The 21,987-nt window shown below is 39.0% G+C and overlaps 1 protein-coding gene across 8 annotated transcripts in view; it reads left to right on the forward strand.

The window, feature by feature from the left end:
- AUTS2 (activator of transcription and developmental regulator AUTS2) overlaps nucleotides 1–18,071 on the forward strand; it is a 1,469,010-nt gene extending 1,450,939 nt beyond the window's left edge. For 4 of the 8 annotated variants that reach the window (XM_056556464.1, XM_056556467.1, XM_056556465.1 and 1 more), the window contains 8 exons: nucleotides 2,931–2,960; nucleotides 4,314–4,385; nucleotides 11,895–12,045; nucleotides 12,926–13,003; nucleotides 13,165–13,248; nucleotides 14,438–14,473; nucleotides 14,588–14,801; nucleotides 15,360–18,070. In XM_056556464.1, the coding sequence (XP_056412439.1) occupies nucleotides 2,931–2,960; nucleotides 4,314–4,385; nucleotides 11,895–12,045; nucleotides 12,926–13,003; nucleotides 13,165–13,248; nucleotides 14,438–14,473; nucleotides 14,588–14,801; nucleotides 15,360–16,590 (1,896 nt within the window). In that variant the 3' untranslated portion in view covers nucleotides 16,591–18,070. Of the gene's footprint in view, nucleotides 1–2,930; nucleotides 2,961–4,313; nucleotides 4,386–11,894; nucleotides 12,046–12,925; nucleotides 13,004–13,164; nucleotides 13,249–14,437; nucleotides 14,474–14,587; nucleotides 14,802–15,359 lie in introns of all 8 variants that reach the window. The other 4 variants (XM_056556469.1, XM_056556470.1, XM_056556468.1 and 1 more) reach the window with 4 other exon arrangements.
- Nucleotides 18,072–21,987: the final 3,916 nt, after the last annotated feature.

The raw sequence follows: 21,987 nt of genomic DNA on the forward strand, positions 1-21,987 counted from the left end.
CATTCACACCACGTTTTTGCAATACAGTTCCCGTATACGTTTTCTGTGAAAACCGTATGGAACCGTATTGGAAAACGTATGCATTGACTCTCCATTGAAAACCGTATGCATTGACTCTCCATTGAAAACCGTATGCAAAAAGATGCATCAGGTTGTGTCCGTTTTGCATCCTGTACAGTTTTGTCAGGTTTTTTTTCCTGTACCCAAAACCGTAGTCTACCACGGTTTTAGGACCGGTTGAAAAACTGTATTAAACCGTATACGTTTTTTTTTTTTACATGGGAGTCAATGGGAACCGTACTGAACTGTATGTGCATACAGTTCCATACGGTTTTTGACTTTGCACAGTTTTTTTTCTTGGAATTTCAATCAAACAAGTAAAACTTTATTCAAAATGGAGTGAAAAGTTAAAATGTATATGTTTTTTTCTTAAAAAACGGATGCAACCGGATGTCAGTTTTCAAACCGTTTACGGTTTTTAACTGTATACGGGTTAAAATTTGTACACACGTTTTGATACAGTTTAGTCAAAAACCTGATGCGGGAACTGTATTGCAAAAACGTGGTGTGAATGCAGCCTTAAATAGGCTTAAGGGGAAAAGTTCAAGCTTAAAAGAAGGACTGAAAAAGGCATGATAAATTCCCTGATAAGTGTAGTGTCCACAAAAATAAAGAATTTAATGTAATAAATGCAAAGGGAATAGCACGAAGAATATATTCACGTCTGTTGGAAAAATTCGGCTTTTTTCACTTAAGAAAAAATAACTATGTAGATCACTATTTTTTAAAAAGGCCTAGTAACTTCACATTCAGTTTCAACTCCCTTAGTCATACCTTACACACACACACACACCAATATACCCTCTTTGCTATGTGTCTTGGACTGATGCAGGGATTGTGTTCATTAGCCAAGGACCAAAACATCATAAACTGCTTTAGTTTATATTCAGTGTTAAAAAAATAAATAAAAAAAATGTATTTGTGCAAGAAAAAAGTTAGGTTTCAAAATTGATTTGGAGAAGACATCCATTGCCTTTAAGGTACATTAGCAGCAAATTCACTCTTTAAAGCAAGAAAGCTTTCCCTGTGGTGATAGTGTTGAAATGACTTGTGCATGAAATGCAGTATTTGTTGTTGTTGTAACAATGCAGTCCCATATTCCCAGAGCTGCTGTGTTATTGAGTGTGCTGATGAAATATTGATGTAATTGGTGAATTGGAGTCTCTTGATTTCCAAGTCAGGGTTGAACAAACAGGAACATGCACTGAAAGCTTTAGCTACCCAGACCAGACAATGGCATGTGACATTTACATTCATTTTCATTACACCGCAAATAAGAAGCTTGTTTTTAAACAATATCTTTTTTAAAGGTAAACAGAATTGTTACTAGATAAGAATATCATTACCCAGTCATACTAGGTCCATTTACCTCTGATAAGCAGTCCAGTACACATATCTCTGCAGCTATGATAATAATTGATTTCATTATAGCTTTACTGTCATTTGGAAAAAAAAAACTTTGGACATTTCCAACTGTCCTGAGAATCGCTGCAATTGCGAGTAATACGCCACTGAAGTGTGTTGCAGCGCTTTTCACTTCCCAGCTGGCTGCTCCGGCCAACTCTGTCACTGCATAAACTAAGGCAGTAAAAGATTTGGTTATGATTGACAGCACGGGAGTGAGGTGGGCACTTTATGATGGCAGTGGGTTTCAGGATTGAGACACTGCACAATCTAAATGTTTGACATGTCTGGATGACACAGCTTCAATCCACGTGCTTGCATAAAACTTAATGTATTCCTATGGACTTCAACTTGACCACCATTCGCCACATCAATCAAGTGTATGGAACACGGCTGCATTGCAATGTACAGCCGCTACTTGGTGTACGGCATGCAGTGGTACAGACCCATATAAATAAGGGGTAGGCTGCAATAACCTCTTGAACCATCTGATCAGCAGAAGAGCCAAGAATCAGCCCCACCCCCCCCCAACCAATGTAAAATAGATTCCTTATCCTAGATATAGGTGTTCTGTAGTCTTATGTTGAAAACCTCTGGATACAAACTCACTGCATTATCAGGTTATTAATATGGTGTCTAAGGAAACAGTTTATTGACACATTCAGTTCTGCTTCATTTGCAGTCTTATCTTAATGTCTATTCAGTTTGTGGTGCTGGATTCACTTTTCTTGGAATTAGATTGATTCTGCAAACCGACTTTTAAAAACAATGATTAAATCTACCCAGACCTAGAACTACAGTACTTGAATCTGAAGACAAAGCCTAAATACATTGATTCATTAACGTTTATACAGTACAGTACAATATGTTGCATTTTATGTTGGAACTTCTCTTCTGTCAGGATTCTATTTGCATATGAAGCTTTGTGTTTTATACAAGAAAGCTTGGCCTTGTCTAATACATTGAACAGCTAAAGCCCAATAAAAAGGATTTTACTATATCAAAACAGCAGCTGTCAAATGTTGGCAAGGCAGCATATCATACTTGTCAATGCCAAAACATCCCACATTGTATTTTAGAAAAAAAAAAAAAAAAAAAGACGTGTTGTAGAAAACAAGCAAGTGGCCTTGGCTGTTATACAAATGCAGGATAGAATGGAGAACAATGGGAAATGAGGATGAGTGCTTTTAAAGTGCACTCTACATAGCCGCAAGTATATATACTGGCATATGTGTCGTATAGACTTGGAAAGGTTGGAGGTCTTCTGTCAGTAAATTGTTGCAAAATTAATTTCTATAGGTTGTGTGGATGTGAACAATTGACTCATTATTTTATAAAAAGGCTTAATTTGAAAGTAAAATGTCAACCTTTCAATACCTTTTCATTAGAAACCAATAAGCATGTGTTAATTCATGTGATTGTCTGAGTGACAGGCATGTAACTGAGTTGTCATTTTCTCTTCACAGTTGACTGATCCTTTCAGGCCTATGCTGAGGGTAAGAGTCTATTATATCATTTCTGCACATATTAAGCCAACATAATAGATTGATTGATTTATCATCTAAGTCATAGAATAGCGTAAGAACATTGACTAATAATACGTTGTCTGATCATCTGCTAAAAGGAAACTATATTAATTAAAAAAAATATGTCTAATGTAAAAAGTTATTATTTACAAATATTTTTTACTGTAACATATATGTAATGTATGGATGTCGCAGGGATGACTGATGTAGGAAATTTCAGTTTGTCAATTGGCAAAACTGTATAATCTAGATATGGCCAAATCTTTTGCAAAATGTGACTTGTCGATGTTTTGATGAGTGGATTCTTTCAAGTTCTAGAGCACGTTTTGTACCCTGCACGTCAGCTGGTAAAAACACTCCCCCTACATTTATCTCTATGGGAGAGACAGAGACACAGAAACTTTGTGTCTCCGCCTCTCCCATACAGAGTAATGGAGGGAGTGTGTTTGGATCAGCTGACCTGCTGTGTGCAGAACATCACACATCGCAGCTTGGCCACAGCCGAGCTGGGGCCCTGTACGGGAGATCGTGGGGGGGTCTCAGCAGTCGAACCCCCCCACAATCAGGCACTTATCCCCTATCCTATTGGGTTACTTTACATAGAAATCTTCATTATTAATCAAGAAGGGATAGAGAAGAGAGGGGCAGTGATAAGCCATTCCAGTACATTTATAGGGCTTGGGACCATCTCTATGATACTTGGCACCAGAGAATAAAGGCATTTTTCTAGGTTATGAAAGCACAGATAGATATATGATAGGTACCCTGTGTCTCATTGCCCTAACAGTTATAAAATAGTGTAATCAGTATGCTAAATGCAGCTGACTGATTCCCTTTAATTAAGGCAGTTTTTACAATTTATTATTGACATAAGGAGAAAATCACAAAAGCTGAAATCAATGTGATGCCTGCAATATCACATTATTTTATATTTTAGGAAATTCTATTTAATGCAAAATTCGAGATGCGAGATTTGGTGATCATCATTTAGGGTTGTCATCTTTTATACAGAAGATGACCTTCACAGTTTTGGCCATCATGTTTGCCAACTCTGCTCATAACTAACATGTGCTCAGTTCAGGAACTATAATACAAAATATTTTGTAAACTCAGGAATCATTGCAGTCCACCCAGCATGCTGTAACTTTTATAGGAAAAAGCCTTGTGCACAATCAGAGAAGCTTCAGTAATTCAAAGTGCTGCATCAGCCATTCAGAAATAGCCCCCTAGCCACTTAGTTGTCTGTACAGCTGATATAATATATTTTGTTTATTGTAGTTGTGCTGTGTAATGTTTCAAATATGATTGTTTTATTTCATCTAGAAACCGGGAAAATGGTGTGCTATGCATGTTCATATCGCCTGGCAAATATACCATCATCAACAAAAAGTCAAGGTAAGTGGAAAATTAAAATGCATTGCCCGCAGCTTGCTTGATAATACATAAATCATGATTATGATACTATGAAATAACTATATCAGTGGTATGTAAGAAATATACTTAATAAGGCTCTGTGGTGCCAACAGAATTTTCTCAAGATGGGTTTGTGATGTGTTTATGGTCATTAGGGGGGTGTTACATGCAAACAAGTCCTGCATTACCGAGAAAGCACCAAGCAGCCATACTGAGACAATAAAGTATGAGTTATCTTTGACTTTCGAAGATATGTTGCAAAAGCTATGGACCAGTAGTCCCATAAACGACTGTATTTTATAACGTTAACAAATCTAGATGACAAGGACAGCATATAAACTTGAACTGTCTATTGCTTAATTTCCCTTGAAGAAGTGTTGCAAGGGTATTGAAAACTTGGTTCTGGTTTCCCCTACTGGTCACAGCAGATTGCTGGGAAACACTGCAAAAAGACAGCTTGTGAATATTTTTTTTTTTGAGGACATTTCTAACAAAAGGAATTGTTGGAAGTTGGAAAAACCTTTTATGGTTCCCCCCCCCCCCCCCCACACACACACACACACACTTATCTTTGCATAAGTAGGCATAAGCCTGGGTGTGCTCAGTGGTAGGACATTGTGAGTCTAATCCAACCCTTTTTTTCTGTGATAAATATCTTATTAAACAACATTTTCAAATATTACAGTATTTTGTTTATGGTATTTTACACCAATATGTAATAGCATGCACTAGTATTCTATTTTGCACTAATATGGTCAGCCCAACTAAATAAATAACAAAAACTTGGGCACTGTCAGATGCAAAAAAAATATATTATGATTTACATCTTGGCAAAACATTAACCTTTCTAATATACCTCATAAGAAAATGTTATTTTCTTTTTATAGAAATCATGGCTTATAAAATCATGTCTTTGTCCAGTAAGTGAGGTTGGGCTATCACTCCTCTGTGCTCTCTCCTGTCTGATAGAACTCATCTGTGCTCTCTCCTGTATGATAGCACTCCTCTGTGCTCTCTCCTGTCTGACAGCACTCATCTGTGCTCTCTCCTGTCTGATAGTACTCCTCTGTGCTCTCTCCTTTCTGATAGTACTCCTCTATGCTCTCTCCTGTCTGATAGGACTCCTGTGTGTTCTCTCCTGTCTGATAGGACTCCTCTGTGCTCTTTCTTGTCTGATAGCACTTCTCTGTGCTCTCTCCTGTCTGATAATACTCCTCTGTGCTCTCTCCTGTCTAATAGTACTCCTCTGTGCTCTCCTGTCTGATAGCACTCTTCTGTGCTCTCTTTTTTCTGATAGCACTCCCCTGTGCTCTCACCTGTCTGATAGTACTCCTCTGTGCTCTCTCCTATCTGATAGGACCAAGCCCATTTTGGCCTTAAGGACCGGAGCGTTTTTTGCACATCTGACCACTGTCACTTTAAACATTAATAACTCCGGGATGCTTTTAGTTATCATTCTGATTCCGATATTGTTTTTTCGTGACATATTCTACTTTAACAAAGTGGTAAATTTTTGTCGATACTTGCATCCTTTCTTGGTGAAAAATCCGTAAATTTGATGAAAAATTTGAAAATTGTGCATTTTTCTAACTTTGAAGCTTTCTGCTTGTAAGGAAAATGGATATTACGAATACATTTTTTTTGGTTCACATATACAATATGTCTACTTTATGTTTGCATCATAAAATTGATGAGTTTTTACTTTTGGAAAACACCAGAGGGCTTCAAAGTTCAGCAGCAATTTTCCGATTTTTCACAAAATTTTCAAACTCAATATTTTTCAGGGACCAGTTCAGGTTTGAAGTGGATTTGAAGGGTCTTCATATTAGAAATACCCTATAAATGACCGCATTATAAAAACTACACCACCCAAAGTATTCAAAATGACATTCAGTCAGAGTTTTAACCCTTTAGGTGTTTCACACGAATAGCAGCAAAGTGAAGGAGAAAATTCACAATCTTCATTTTTTACACTCGCATTTTCTTGTAGACCCAATTTTTGAATTTTTACAAGGGGTAAAAGGAGAACATTTTTACTTGTATTTGTAGCCCAATTTCTCTCGAGTAAGCACATACCTCATATGTCTATGTAAAGTGTTCGGCGGGCACAGTAGAGGGCTCAGAATGGAAGGAGCGACAAGGGGATTTTGAAGAGTAAGTTTTTCTGAAATGGTTTTTGGGGGGCATGTTGCATTTAGGAAGCCCTTATGGTGCCAGAACAGCTAAAACCCCCCACATGGCATACCATTTTGGAAACTAGACCCCTCGGGGAATGTAATATGGGATAAAGTGAGCATTTATACCCCACAGGTGTTTCACGACTTTTGCAAATGTAAAAAAATAATAACAATTTTTACCTAAAATGCTTGTTTTCCCAAAAATTTAACATTTTTAAAAAGGGTAATAGCAGAAAATACCCCTAAAAATTTGAAGCCCAATTTCTCCCGATTCAGAAAACACCCCATATGGAGGTGAAAAGTGCTCTGCTGGCGCACTACAGGTCTCAGAAGAGGAGTAGTCACATTTGACTTTTTGAAAGCAAATTTTGCTCTGGGGGCATGCCACATTTAGGAAGCCCCTATGGTGCCAGGACAGCAAGAAAAAAAACCACATGGCATACCATTTTGGAAACTAGACCCCTCAGGGAACGTAACAAGGGGTTAAGTGAACCTTTATACTCCACAGGTGTTTCATGACTTTTGCATATGTAAAAAAAAAAAATGCTGGTTTTCCCAAAAAATTTTACATTTTTAAAAAGGGTAAAAGCAGAAAATACCCCCCAAAATTTGTAACACAATTTCTCCCGAGTACGGCGATACCCCATATGTGACCCTTAACTGTTGCCTTGAAATACGACAGGGCTCCAAAGTGACAGCACCATGCGCATTTGAGGCTTAAATTAGGGACTTGCATAGGGGTGGACATAGGGGTATTCTACGCCAGTGATTCCCAAACAGGGTGCCTCCAGCTGTTGCAAAACTCCCAGCATGCCTGGACAGTCAACGGCTGTCCGACAATACTGGGAGTTGTTGTTTTGCAACAGCTGGAGGCTCTGTTTTGGAAACAGTGGCGTACCAGACGCTTTCATTTTTATTGGGGAGGGGGGCTGTTTAGGGGTATGTGTATATGTAGTGTTTTTAACTTTTTATTTTATTTTGTGTTAGTGTAGTGTGGTGTTGTGTTTTTAGGGTACAGTCGCACCGGCGGGGGTTCACAGTAGTTTCTCGCTGGCAGTTTGAGCTGCGGCAGAAAATTTGCCGCAGCTCAAACTTGCAGCCAGATACTGGCTGTAAACCTCCGCCCATGTGAGTGTACCCTGTACATTCACATGGGGGGGGGGAGAACATCCAGCTGTTGCAAAACTACAACTCCCAGCATGCACTGACAGACTGTACATGCTGAGAGTTTTAGTTTTGCAACAGCTGTAGGCACACTGGTTATGTATCACTGAGTTTGTGACCTTACTCAGTGTTTCAAAACCAGTGTGCCTCCAGCTGTTTCAAAACTGCAACTCCCAGCATGTATGGTGCATGGTGTAAGGTGACTGCTGGGAGTTGGAGTTTGCAACAGCTGGAGGCACACCGGTCGTGAAACACTGAGTTAGGTAAAAAAAAACTCTGAGTTTCACAACCAGTGTGCCTTCAGCTGTTGCAAAACTACAACTCTCAGCAGTCACCGACAGCCAACGGGCATGCTGGGAGTTGTAGTTATGCAACCAGCAGATGCACCACTACAACTCCCAGCATGCACTTTAGCTGTTTGTGCAAGCTGGGAGTTGTAGTTATACAACAGCTGAAGGTACACTTTTCCATAGAAAGAATGTGCCTCCAGCTGTTGCAAAACCATAAGTCCCAGCATGCCCATAAGGGAATGCTGGGAGTTGTGGTGGTCTGCCTCCTGCTGTTGCATAACTACAGCTCCCAGTATGCCCTTTTTGCATGCTGAGAGCTGTTGCTAAGCAACAGCAGGAGGCTGTCACTCACCTCCAACGATCCTCGCCGCGCAGGTCAGTCCCTCGTCGTCGCCACCGCTGCTGCTCCTGGGGCCCCGATCCCAACATTAACGCGGGGGATCGGGGTCCCCAGCACCCGGGTGCACGTCCCGCACCCGCTCACATCCTCCAGAAGAGGGGCAGAGCGGGTTGCGGGAGTGACACCCGCAGCAGGCGCCCTGATTGGTCGGCCGACGAATCAGGGCGATCGTGAGGTGGCACAAGTGCCACCTCACCCCTGCAGGCTCTGCAGCCAGTAATTCCGGGTCACTGGGTCACTGGAGACCCGATTGACCCGGAATCGCCGCAGATCGCTGGACTGAATTGTCCAGCGATCTGCGGCCATCGCCGACATGGGGAGGCATAATGACCCCCCTGGGCGATATGCCGGGATGCCTGCTGAACGATTTCAGCAGGCATCCGGCTCCGGTCCCCAACCGGCTAGCGGTGGGGACCGGAATTCCCACGGGCGTATGGATACACCCTCGGTCCTTAAGGACTCGGAATGCAGGACGTATCCATATGCCCTATGTCCTGAAGAGGTTAAAAGTAATATCAGGAAGTATTACTTTACTGAGAGAGTAGTGGATGCATGGAATAGCCTTCCTGCAGAAGTGGTCGCTGCAAATAGAGTGAAGGAGTTTAAACATGAATAGGATAAGCATAAGGCTATCCTTCATATAAAATAGGGCCAGGGACTATTGATAGGATTCAGATTATTGGGCAGACTAGATGGGCCAAATGGTTCTTATCTGCCGACACATTCTGTTTCTATGTTTCTCCTGCCTGATAGTACTCCTCTATGCTCTTTCCTGTCCTATCAGACACAGGGTAGTGCTAGCCCACCCTCACTTACTGGACTTTGTCCATGCCTGTGCTTCAGCTTGGACAAAGCCGTGACTTTATAAGCCATGATTTCTATAAAAAGGAAAATAAATCTTATGAAGTATATTAGAAAGGTTAATGTTTTTTCAAGATGTATAAAAAAAAGTGTTTGAATCTAACAGTGCCCATTTAACTTACCTTCCTCTGCTCCCTCGTAGCCTCTGATTACAGGGTACTCTGTCTCTGGTCAGTCTTGGTGGATAGTCTGTTTCTGGCCACAGCTGTAGACAAGATGTCACAGCACCACTCAGCCAATCACTGGATGCAGCACTGTCTCTTGGTGAATATTAATGTCAGTTTCCCCGGCTGTAGTCGCTATGCTCTGCAGCTTATACAAAGCAGTGTCACTGGGTGCCCTGATACTGGAGCTACAAGGGAGAGTGGAGGGTGAAGGAAGGTTTTTATTATTTTATTAAGCAGGCTTGGCATATTACTACAAAAAATATTTTTTCCTCAGTATACCACTTTAATAAATCTGTCCTATTCTCTAATGAGACATCATGTATGAGACATATGCACCACAGTTGCCAATTGAACTATTTAGACCATTTTGATGATGGTGTACTTTGGGATAGAAACAAGCTTTCATTGGACGATTAATTTGTCCTAAACTTGGACACAATGCCAACATGCCCTCTTTTTAGACAAAAACTACCTAGAGTGTTGTACAGAGGTATTCTTACTGGCAAAAAAGCATCATAAATATTTCTTACACATTTAGTATTTTGGTACAAAATACTCCTAAAATGTTTGGAAAACTGATTGATACATTTTCCCCATTGCTTCTAAATAAAATGTGTTCCTTAATTTGTTTTGTTCCTTATTAGAGGTTCTGCTTTAAAATTCACAATAATGAATAGTACAATAGTGATTGTGTTCTTAGCTTCACACTTTTCTATATTCTGTGTTGGACTTTATTGTCTTTGAAATAGTCTCATATTATATTGGATTACCTATCACTAGAACGCAAGTTGTTATTTTATTTCAAATAAGGAGAATTTCCCTTTAGAGACTATAGTTACCAAATGAAAAAAAAAAAAAAAAACTATTAAAATAACTGCAAATCCACAAGGGGGATTGTAAATAGACTCCAGTGATCACTATGATGTTTTCCCTAAAGCAAGGCATTAAGTCAGCTACCTCCATTCAAGAAAATAACATTGTTTTGTAAACCGTACCTGTGGAAACGCCTCATTTTGATATATATGGAAAAGTAAATAAAATAAAAAAAATAGTTTTCATTTTTTTTTTTACCAGAATCATTTTTTGTTTTCATTTTTTGTTCTCCCCGGATCTGCTAAATGTACTCACTTTAACACATCTGATACTTATATTTGGTAATTAAAGTTTCTACACTTAAAATATAGTAACAGACGTTAATTTTTATTTGTCTGTCCAGTGAAAGAGAACAAATGTCTTACTGAGCTGCAGCTTAATGAGAATTTGCCCACTGAAGCACACAAAACAGAACTGATAAAACTAGTTTCTTAATAGGGATGAATGGGTAGAACTTCTGTTACTCGCCTCACCTAGGTCCTATTAAGTGACCATGTTTCCAACTGTTGAGCAACCATGTCCCCTTTTACAGATCCAATTGAGCAACCATGTCCAAAGCTGTTGGGTGACTATGTTTCCAGCTACAGGTTTTATTAAGCGGCCATGTTTCTCTCTCTGCTACTCCCACCTTCTGCCCATGGATCTTTTTGCTCTGGCTACACAGCTATGCACAAATTGTTCCCAACGATTTCTAGTCTATTTAAACCGAAATATTCTTAGTTGACTTAAAATTTTTTGGGGGAATGGTGGACTAAGGAGCTGAGGAGAATTTGATCAAGAACTCTTCACCTCCCTGACCTTTATACTATGCTTCTGCTCATGTCGATCTTTTTAAGTTTTTGGATGTCTTGTCCAAGAAACAAGCAAAGACATTCCGAGTGCATTGTACCTACAATTATGCATTCTGCTTATTGCTCTGGTATATCCTTCTCCTGCTTGGGTTAGGTTTTTTTTTTTTTGTTTTTTTTTATGGAAAAGAAGTGCAGCCAGTTAAGAGCTGGTAGAAGTGGCCATGGGCTGAGAGAGCATTTGGCTGATAGCTATCTAAAATATATGGCCACTGCTAGTCAGAGGATAATATATACAGCTTATTGAATGTTTATTCTATATCATTGTAATTTTTGGGTTCAACTTGTATTGGTATAATTTCTTTATTGCACTTTGTAATTACTTTTTATTAATTACCAATTTAATTACAATGGCATGTGAGAAGACTGCTCTTTGTACATGGATAATCATTTATTTAACAGCTAATGTTATTTCCTTATAGGATTGTCTAGTGTAGGACCTCTTTTTTATTTCAGTTTCAGTGCAGAGGTTCAATTTTTGTAAGAACGTAATTTTGCCTACAAGTCATGTCTCTCCCATTTATCCAGACTAAGCTGTCTGTCACTTCTGATAACATCAGATTTTAAAAAGTGTAATTTCAATTATAGCACATACAAAGATCAGTTTTGCAATTTCAAGGTGTGAATGTGGCATTTTGTATGGTCTTTGAAGCCTCCTTTCTTATCTGCCCACTGGGGAAATCTCAATTCCAGTCATGCTTTTCATTTCAGAAACAGATGCAGACAGATCCACACAAGCTTGATTTTGGCCTGAAGCCTGAGTTTTTGAGCAGACCACCAGGTCCGAGCCTCTTTGGAGCAATCCATCACCATCCTCACCCTCATGACTTGGCACGCCCTTCAACTCTATTTTCTGCTGCTGGTGGGTATTTACCTTTTTCTTTATTTAGTTATGGGAAAGAATGTAATTTTCTGTTATCATGTGTAGCAGTAATGCAAGTTCTTACTTTACAATAGATTATGTTTTTTTTCTTCTTTTTAATTGCTCTTTTAAGGAATGCACGTTTATTTTCTCTGTCAATGGGACTTCAGGGCTCTATTACAAGGGGAGATTATTGGCCAAATATGTCAATAATTATCTTGTCGAATGCACATCACCCCGCTAAGGGCATGTGCATCTAACAAATGACTGAATAATTAGCTTCATGATGGACTCTTAGTGCAACCCTATCTGTCTGATACTAAGCCATGTAGTAGACTCAGTAAACAAATTTAGGAGATTGGCGCTCATATTGGGTGGAAGTCAGGCTGTGTAGTACAACCCAGTTTGTCCACTTGAAGGCCGGGTCAGATCATGAATTCCCCTCGTTTAACAACAATCATTTCACCTTTTATCAGGTCGGAGTTGTGTGTTATATTTCAGCCTTACTTACGCTATCTATAGTACCATTGCTTGATCAAGTAGATTAAAAATAATAGTTTATAATTTTGATATTACCTGTAATATCTAACTATAGTTCAATATATCGGATTGCTATATAATAAAATGAAATAAGCTAGAAGTAGTCCAAATGCTTTCTAAATAATAAATATCTAATTTGATACAGTTCTAAAGGATAAACTGAATAAAAAGATGGGAGAACCTAGTAGTCTTTTAACATTTATAACAAAATGAAAATGGAAACATTATAGTGTTAGGATGTGTTGTTGATATCCCAATTAAGAATGATGTCTTCATCCATGTTTACAAAAGTAAAAAATAAATAAATCAATATTTTCATTTTTTTCTCCTAAACTTTCAGGTGGTGGACACCCTGCAGGAGCACCTTTTGGTCCTCCTCCCCATCACGGCAATTTTCTCAATCCATCTGCTCATCTTGGTAAGTATTAATCTTTATAATATATCAAATTTACCTATAAAATTAAAATGTATTGGATTTTTTATGCTATCCTTAACTTATAGATAATGTTATGTTATATTTGATAAATATGATTTTCCTTTCCCTTATAGCTAAACTATGTTTAACTTTTCTTGTCATAGAACCTTTTAACCGTCCTTCAACGTTCAGTGGTCTTGGTTCTGTGGGTGGTAATGCCTTTGGAGGCCTTGGAAATCCTTCAGTTAGTAAGTACCATATATTATATATCTTATATGTTATTATATTGTTTGTAGTTCAGAAGAAATTTAAAAAAATAGCCATGTTTATGTAGTTGTGATGGCACTATGGAATGGTTCCTTTCTGTCTTGTACAAAGGGATAGCTAAGTCATCACAAGGAGAATTATTGTTGTAAAAGATCCTTGTGCAATATTGAGCTCTTCTGTTTGCCGGAAGGCCCTTAGTATCTTGCCTGGATCATTTATGGCTACCATGCATTAGATTAAAAATAAAGTCAACCAATCTCAATTCACACGAATGGGACTACGTTGCAATACTAGACCATTGACTAGTGCCTTTTCTGGAGAAAAGTAGACAACCCTTTTCAGATTTTATTAATATCTGTTCTTGTATTGCTTTAACACATTCTAGATCATGTAAAATTAATAGCTGAGTATTGTGCTAACTGATAAGCACACTGGGGGAATACTCAAAAACTCTTTAATAGGAAATTGATGTGTTTTGCCAATAACAACCAATCACAGCTCAGCTTTCAAATTCTTATGAGCTTCAGTAAAAGAAAATCTGAGATCTGATTGGTTACTATGAACAACAAACACAGATTTACTAATAAAAAGTTAATGATTATCTCCCTAATTGTGTTTGACATGACCAAATGTATGTGAAAAATGGATTTGACTGTCCAAATTTTTCTGGACTGTCTGGGATATGTATGCTTTTATTGTGTATGTATATGTTTCTAACTTTGAAATAAACAAACAGAGCTAGTCATTTATTAGTAGAAAACTATATAAAAAGTTGGGGGAAGTCCTATCTACACCAACTACCTAACCAGCTACCAGAAAGTATTTCAACAAGGATATCATCTATTTTTTTTAAAATAAAGTTTGAGGTTAAATAATCCAAAAAGTGCAACCTGATGTTATAGACAGTAAATGATGTGTTTTAGTAAATATAAAAATTTGTGCAAAAAAATTAGAGCCATAGAAATTTGAAGGAAGCTTTTGGTTGTTTGGTTGCCAATATTCAGTGTTCTTTCCACATGACTTGATGAATGTTTTAAATTTGGTTCCCTTATATTTCCATTAAATATTTCCCCAAACTTTATCAAATATTGCTTATAGATGTCTAATTGCAAATGTGAATGGGAACAAAATTTAGGAAAGCTGTCATTTTTCTTTGTCTTTTCTCCTAAGAAACAACCAGACCCTTCAACCACCCCCTCATTATGGGTTAGTACCACTAACATTTACACTTTCTGCTGCCTTTAAAATATATTGTTGAGGTTTTGTAATCTTTAGGGTCCGTACAACCACATTAAAACCTTAATCTCCTCTTTTATATAGCCTCCAATTCAATGTTCAGCCATAAGGAAGGTCCAAATATGCAGGGCTTCAACAATCCCCATGAACCATGGAATCGACTTCATCGGACACCACCATCTTTCCCAACACCTCCACCTTGGCTGAAACCTGGTGAAACAGAACGCAGCTCCTCTGCTACAGCTCATGACCGAGATTCTGAGAAAAGAGAATCATTATCTAAGGATGATAAAGAAAGGTGTGTTAATCAATACACTTATGTCCTACAAACATGATGTACAAAGAATATGCTGTTATATCATTTTGGTAAACATAATTAAGAATATATTTTATCTTGTTAAGACTCATTACTTTAGATAGACATTATCATTAGAATTTGTATTTTTAATTTAGCAGAATAGTAGATATTTACTCTAAACAAATGTTCTTCTAAGTAAATTCTATTTAATAAGAAATAAAAAGGGATCATTCCAACTAGGTAACCACTGAGAATAAAGCCAACCCTAAGTTCAGGTGACCACCCTGTTTCTTGTACCTGTAACCCTAATGATCCGCTGGTGTCATCTTAAAAAGTGGCATGCCAGGCTTGTTTTAATATTGCATAATCTAACAGTCTACATAAAAAGATGTTCACAATAAAGGACAACACCTTTAACACACTAGTGTTGATACAATATATGCCATCTTTTTCCGGTTTCATTCCCAATTGTATTGTAACAAAGGATGCAGTGATGTTATTAATATTTTAATGATATTATTATTATTGCAATTACATTTAAATTCTTTATTTTTCTAGGGAAAGTCTGGAAAAAAGGCACTCTAGTCATCCTTCACCAGCACCTGTTAGCCAAGTAAATTCATTAGGACATAACCGCAGTTTATCAGAACAAAGTAGAAGTCACATAACTAATGAGGTACGAGATAAAGAAAAGCCTAAAGAACGGGAAAGGGATCACTCTGACTCATGGAAAGAAAATAACATGGAAGAGCACAAAGCAAAAGATAACCACATTTCAGAGAAAGAAAACATTGTTCATGAAAGTAGAGCTACGGAGGAAGCTAAACAGCTGTCAAGGGTGCCTTCACCTTATGTCAGAGCACCAGTGTTGGAGAGCACTAGACCCAATAGCACTTCTAATCGAGAAAATGAAAGAAAAAGTGAGACTTATGATACTCAAAAGAAAAGTAATGATGTAAAAGTAAAAGAAGAAAGAAAGGAAGACCATGATGTTTTAGTTTCGGAAGGACCTACTATTCATAGATCCTCTGAACAAGCTCCTCCGATATCTACTTCAAATGTTCATCCAAGTCATTTAACGTCCATGCCAATGGCTGTGGGTGTAACAGGAATGCATCCAATGAACGCTATTGGTGGTCTAGATAGGACTCGCATGATGACTCCTTTTATGGGTATAAGCCCAATTCCAGGAGGTGAACGTTTCCCTTACCCGTCATTTCACTGGGATCCAATGCGAGATCCATTGAGAGACCCATACAGAGGACTAGATATTCATAGACGTGATCCCCTCGGACGAGATTTTTTGTTGCGAAATGATCCACTTCACCGTCTTACCGCACCAAGGTTATATGAATCAGACAGGTCATTCAGGGACAGAGAACCCCATGACTACAACCATCACCACCATCATCTTTCTGTCGACCCACGCCGAGAACATGAAAGAGCAAGTCAACTGGAAGAGAGGGAAAGGTTACATATGCTTCGAGAGGACTATGAACATGCCCGCCTACATGCAGTTCATCCAGCTGCATTGGATGGTCACCTGCCTCATCCAAGTTTAATGACACCAGGACTTCCCAGCATGCATTATCCCAGGGTCAGTCCTACAGCAGGACATCAAAATGGACTTCTTAATAAGACTCCCCCAACAGCAGCACTAAGTGCCCCACCTCCACTTATTTCTACATTGGGAGGACGACCAGGTTCTCCCAGGAGGACTACTCCATTGGCAGCAGAGATAAGAGACAGACCTCCTTCTCACACATTGAAGGATATTGAAGCACGATAAATACATTGAAAAAGCTTATGGACAAATAGCCTGATTAAATGTAAATCAGGGCAAGACTTGACACACAATCTTTGTACAAATGTAAAATCTCTAAGAGCAATGATTTTCACTTTTTGTATATTATCTGTTGCAAATTTCCATATCTTTTGGCCAATTTAAATGTTTGTCTTTAATTGATTTATTTTACTAATGTAAAGCATTTGGTTGGACTTGAAGGGGATAATTCATTACATCCATATGGACTGTATCAGACTTATGATATTGAAAGAACATGTAAATATTTATGTAAAAACTATTTGCTTCATTGGGTATTGGTTCATATATGCAAAAGGATAGGATGAAAGCTTTACTGTGTACAAATGTAAATAGACATAACATAATACAATAATACTTCTTAAACTGTGCAGTTTACAATGTTACTATTTAAAACACAGTCTGTTTATACTGTGCTGTGTATATTATTAGAGACAACTAAACCCCCTCAACTATGCAATTATTGTGGAGGCTTTCACTATAAAGCCGTTGTAACACAAACTGAACATTTGCCACACTTACACAGCTAAAGTCATATTGTCCCTAAGAAGCTTGTGTTACTACATTGTTTGCCTTTTTTTTTCTTTTTTTATCCACCTGTGTTTTAGATCTCCAGTACTATCATTGTCTTGTCACAATGAACACAAACAAATATTCATCTAAAATTAAGATACATCTTCCTATAAATATAAGGCTTACTTCATATTGAAAACAATATTGGGAAGAGCTAGGTCAAGGCAATGGTAACAGTGGTTACTATCAACTGGTAGACTTGTCACCTTGTGTCCACCCGTTGTGCCTGATGGCCTGAAGTCGTGGCCATGCTGATCCACAAAATACTAACATTCACACAGGATGTTTGTACCATATGTTTAGCTCATAGTCAGTTTATTAAGCCTAGATATTGTTTACATATCTTTGATTGGAGATTATATGACTTTACCTGAAGAAATACCATACACATTTGGTTTACTGGGTTGTAAATTATATGTATGAAATAAACATAGTTCATTGGTCTTCTAGTGTATTAAAGTGATCTTAAGTTGTTATCCTGTTTTGGCAAAAGCAAAACAATTAATAAAACTCCCAACAGTTGTTTCTAATAAGCAGAGATCTATTTTAGTAGTCAACTGAAGGTTTAGTTGTGAGCTTCAGATTTTGTGAACTCCAGATGTTGTGCAGTGTTTTTTTAAGGAGCAATCTCTCCCAGAAGAATATGTACACTGGAACAGTAGTGGTAGCTTTCAGTATTGTAAAGAGATTGTTATATACAAACCTTTTGCTGTTTATCTTGTATGTAAGAAATTCCTTTTTAGTACATATACAAAGAGGAAAAAAAGAGAACTGAAAAGGAAAAAAAAAAACAAACATAAAAATGAAGCGACTCAATCTTCAGCATGTTCCTCATCAGCGAAGACTTGTGTTATGTAAATTGTGCCATGTTATTAAAAAATGTGAACAAAACTTTCAGGTGCTTATTTGTGTGCAGTGCCCATCATTGCTTATAAAGAGGGCTAGTTTTTATGCACCAAAGTGTCTTTTTCCGTCATAGACTTCCCCTTCCCCCCAACATGAGAAATTCCGATTCAGCCATTCTAGGCTAATTGGGTTATTTACTAACATCAGATTATGGTAAATAAGATCAACCAATTTACAGACAATAGTTTTCATTATTGTGCCACTCAAATACAAAAATTAAAGAGGTCCTATTTATCTACTGTAACTTAAATTACAGTAGATAAAGCTTTAAGAAATTATCCCAAGATCCTAATGTATTAGCTATTCATAGAAAGGTGATAAGTATCTGATCTGATCACAAGGCAAGGATCCATTGTCCCCCAAATGAATAGAGCAGCAGCAGGCATGCTCAGTTGCAACTCTATTAACTCTATGGAACTGTCGAGGATAGCAAAACACTGTATTCATGTACCATTGTCATCTTAAAGGGGTACTTCGCTGCTCAGCATTTGGAACAAACTGTTCCGAACGCTGGAGCCATTGCCGGGAGCTCATGAGAACAAGGGTCCCCTGCCCCTCGAGTTAAAGGAGTACTGCTCAGCGTTTGGAACAAACTGTTCCGTATGCTGGAGTCGGAACCAGGAGCTTGTGATGTCATAGCCCCACCCCCTCATGATGTCACGCCTCACCCCCTCAATGCTAGTCTATGATAGGGGGCCATCACGCCCCCTCCCATAGACTTGCATTGAGGGGGCGGACGTGACATCTTGAGGGGGTGGGGCTATGACATCACAAGCTCCTGGTTCCGACTCCAGCATACGGAACAGTTTGTTCCAAACGCTGAGCAGTACTCCTTTAACTCGAGGGGCAGGGGACCCTTGTTCTCATGATCAGTGGGAGCTCCAGCAGTCAAATTCCCACCAATCAGGGTAATAAATTGATAAGTTTAAATCTTGGGATATCCTCTTTAAAACCTATTACATTTATTACAGTTATTACAGTTATATATAACTTTTATTATGCCACAGGGAATTTATTGCTCTTTGCCATAGACAAGACCCTCAGTATTTATTATAAAATGTATACATGTCAATAGAGTTAGTGATAAGTATCTGATCTGATCACAAGGCAAGGATCCTTTGTCCCCCAAATGAATAGGGCAGCAGCAGGCATGCTCAGTTGCATCTCTATTTACTCTATGGAACTGTCGAGGATAGCAAAACACTGTATTCATGTACCATTGTCACCTTAAAGGGGTACTTCTCTGCTCAGCATTTGGAACAAACTGCTCTGAACGCTGGAGCCTGCGCCGAGAGCTTGTGATGTAATTGCCCCGCCCCTCATGATGTCACGCCCCACCCCCTCAATGCGAGTCTATGGGAGGGGGCCATCACGCCCCCTCCCATAGACTTGCATTGAGGGGGTGGACGTGACATCTTGAGGGGGCGGGGCTATGATGTAACAAGCTCCTGGTGCTGACTCCAGCGTTCGGAACAGTTTGTTCCAAACACTGAGCAGCGGAGTACCCCTTTAACTCGAGGGGCAGAGGACCCTTGTTCTCAAGATCAGTGGGAGCTCCAGCAGTCAAATTCCCACCAATCAGGGTAATAAATTGATACATTTTAATCTTGAGATATCCTCTTTAAAAGTTAGTACAGTTATATAACTTTTATTATGCCACAAGTAATTTATTGCTCTTTGCTATAGACAAGACCCTCAGTATTTATTATAAAATGTATACATGTTAATAGAGTTAGTCATGATATTACTCTCACAGACATACTCAGGAGAATTCCCCACTCATGGAATGGAATCATACTAGAAAGTAGGGAAAATGTTATTACTCAGTATTTATTCTCTCAAAAGATATAAGTCAAACAGACCATACAGCAATGAAGTTTGTATATTTATTTTTGTAGAATGTGCCCTATTCTTCTAATTGTAAAACAAATAGGTTTTCAAGATCTTCTGTATTGGTTTAATGAAAACAGGGTACATATTCTGATTTCATTGCGCTTTACTATGTCTCCATATAAAAGATATTTCATGTTGAAAACATAATTCTTGAAAACAAACAACAAATTATTTACACAGAGAAACACACAATTAAACTGCTTGGTGAATTTTTACTTAAAGAGGTTATATAGAAATAGAAAAATAGAGCTAATTTCTTCCAAAAACAGTGCCACGTCCATCCCCAGGTTGTGTGTGGTATTGCAATTTTTACTCAATTCACTTCAATGGAACTGAGCTGTCATACCACGCACAACCTGGGGACAGATGTGGCTCTGTTTTTTGAAGAAATCAGCTCTGTTGTTCTAATCCCTGATAACCCTATTAATATGTATGACATTTAATCCACTTTTACATAGTTGTTTTTTTTTTTTTCTAGACAGTTATCGGCCTTTACCAACAATTTTTCTGGGAACTTACATTGGGGACTCAAGCAAACCACATGTATCATGTAGCTGTCCACGAACACTGATCTCTCCCATTTCTTTTTTTTTTTCATATTCAAATATTTATTGGGTATTTTCAACAAAATATACTCGCAATACTGCAATATCATAACATGCAAGGAAATGCAAATACTAAGAACATTACAACGATGGTAATAAGGAAAAGCACAAAGTGACCATCCAGCAAAAATAAAAGCGTGCCACAAAATGTGATCGTCAGTCTATCGTTTCTGTGAAAGAGAAAGGCATAAACCAGATACAGAGACATATGTAGATTGAATCTAGGTCATCCTGTTCCATATACATCTCGAATCTAAGGTTAAAGTCAACAGCGGAACTTCTCGGCCGACTCTGAGTATCTGTCAGACAAACAAGTCTAAACCAACTGATAGTCAGAAAACGTGGCTTAGCACAGGCCTCCTAGGAGGGGGCCATAGCTGGACGGTCACATGGTCAATTGAAGAACAAATAAGGCGAGCAGGGACAGAGGTGGAAGAAGAGAGAAGGAAGAGAGCAGGGGGTCGGTAGGTAGGGTAGGTAGACACAGAAGGGAACGTAACGGATAAGAGGGGATGGGGAGGGATGTAGTAGGATTGCTGGAGTTCAGGAGAGGCTTACCTTGCAGGACGGGGCGGCCACTCCCCCCACCACGGCAGCTATGTGGGTATGTATCAGCTCGTTAGCAAAGGACAGTTAGGAGTGGAGTCAGTGATGGGAAGGTGTGGGGGCAATGCGGTATGTGAAGCGCTTGTGGACTGAGGGGGGTTCTGTGCGTGGAGATGCATGGTAGAAAACTCCTGTGAAGTGAGGAAGGCCAACCAGGGATGCCACACAGTTGTGTAATGGGAGATTTGAGTAGGCATATCCGCCGTGAGCTCTTCCATCCTATGAATGTGAGACACCTCTTTAAGCCAAGTCGAGATCGCTGGGGGGGTCGTGGATTTCCACAGTCTAGGGATTATGGAGAGAGCTGCCATTAGTAAGAATGTGATTAATCTCGATGTGGGCTTAGGGATGTCTGGAGGCAATATGGACAATAGGACCGTTTCAGGAGTGAAGTCTAGTTGTATCGAGGTAACGTGGGATATGACACTAATAACATCTCTCCAATAGTCGGAAAGAGCGGGGCATGTTAGCCAGATATGGGCCATGTGTCCCTTGTCCGAGGCGCAGCGCCAACACCTGTCCGAGACTCCCGGGTATATGGTGGAGAGTAGGGCAGGCACCCTATACCATCGGGTCAGGATTTTATAGTTCGTCTCCTGAAGTTTGCAGGATATCGAGGATTTATGGCAGTTGGTGACGGCTCTGCGCCATCGGTTTTCCGGGATCTGATGGCCCAGTTCCCTCTCCCAGCCCATTTTGAAGGGTAAGGGAAGGGTAGTGACAGCATCTAGGAGTATTGAATAAAGGAGGCTGATTGAGTGTGCAACAGGACAGGCGGAGG

Source organism: Hyla sarda, chromosome 2 (genome assembly GCF_029499605.1).
Source record: "Hyla sarda isolate aHylSar1 chromosome 2, aHylSar1.hap1, whole genome shotgun sequence".
NCBI lineage: Eukaryota > Metazoa > Chordata > Amphibia > Anura > Hylidae > Hyla > Hyla sarda.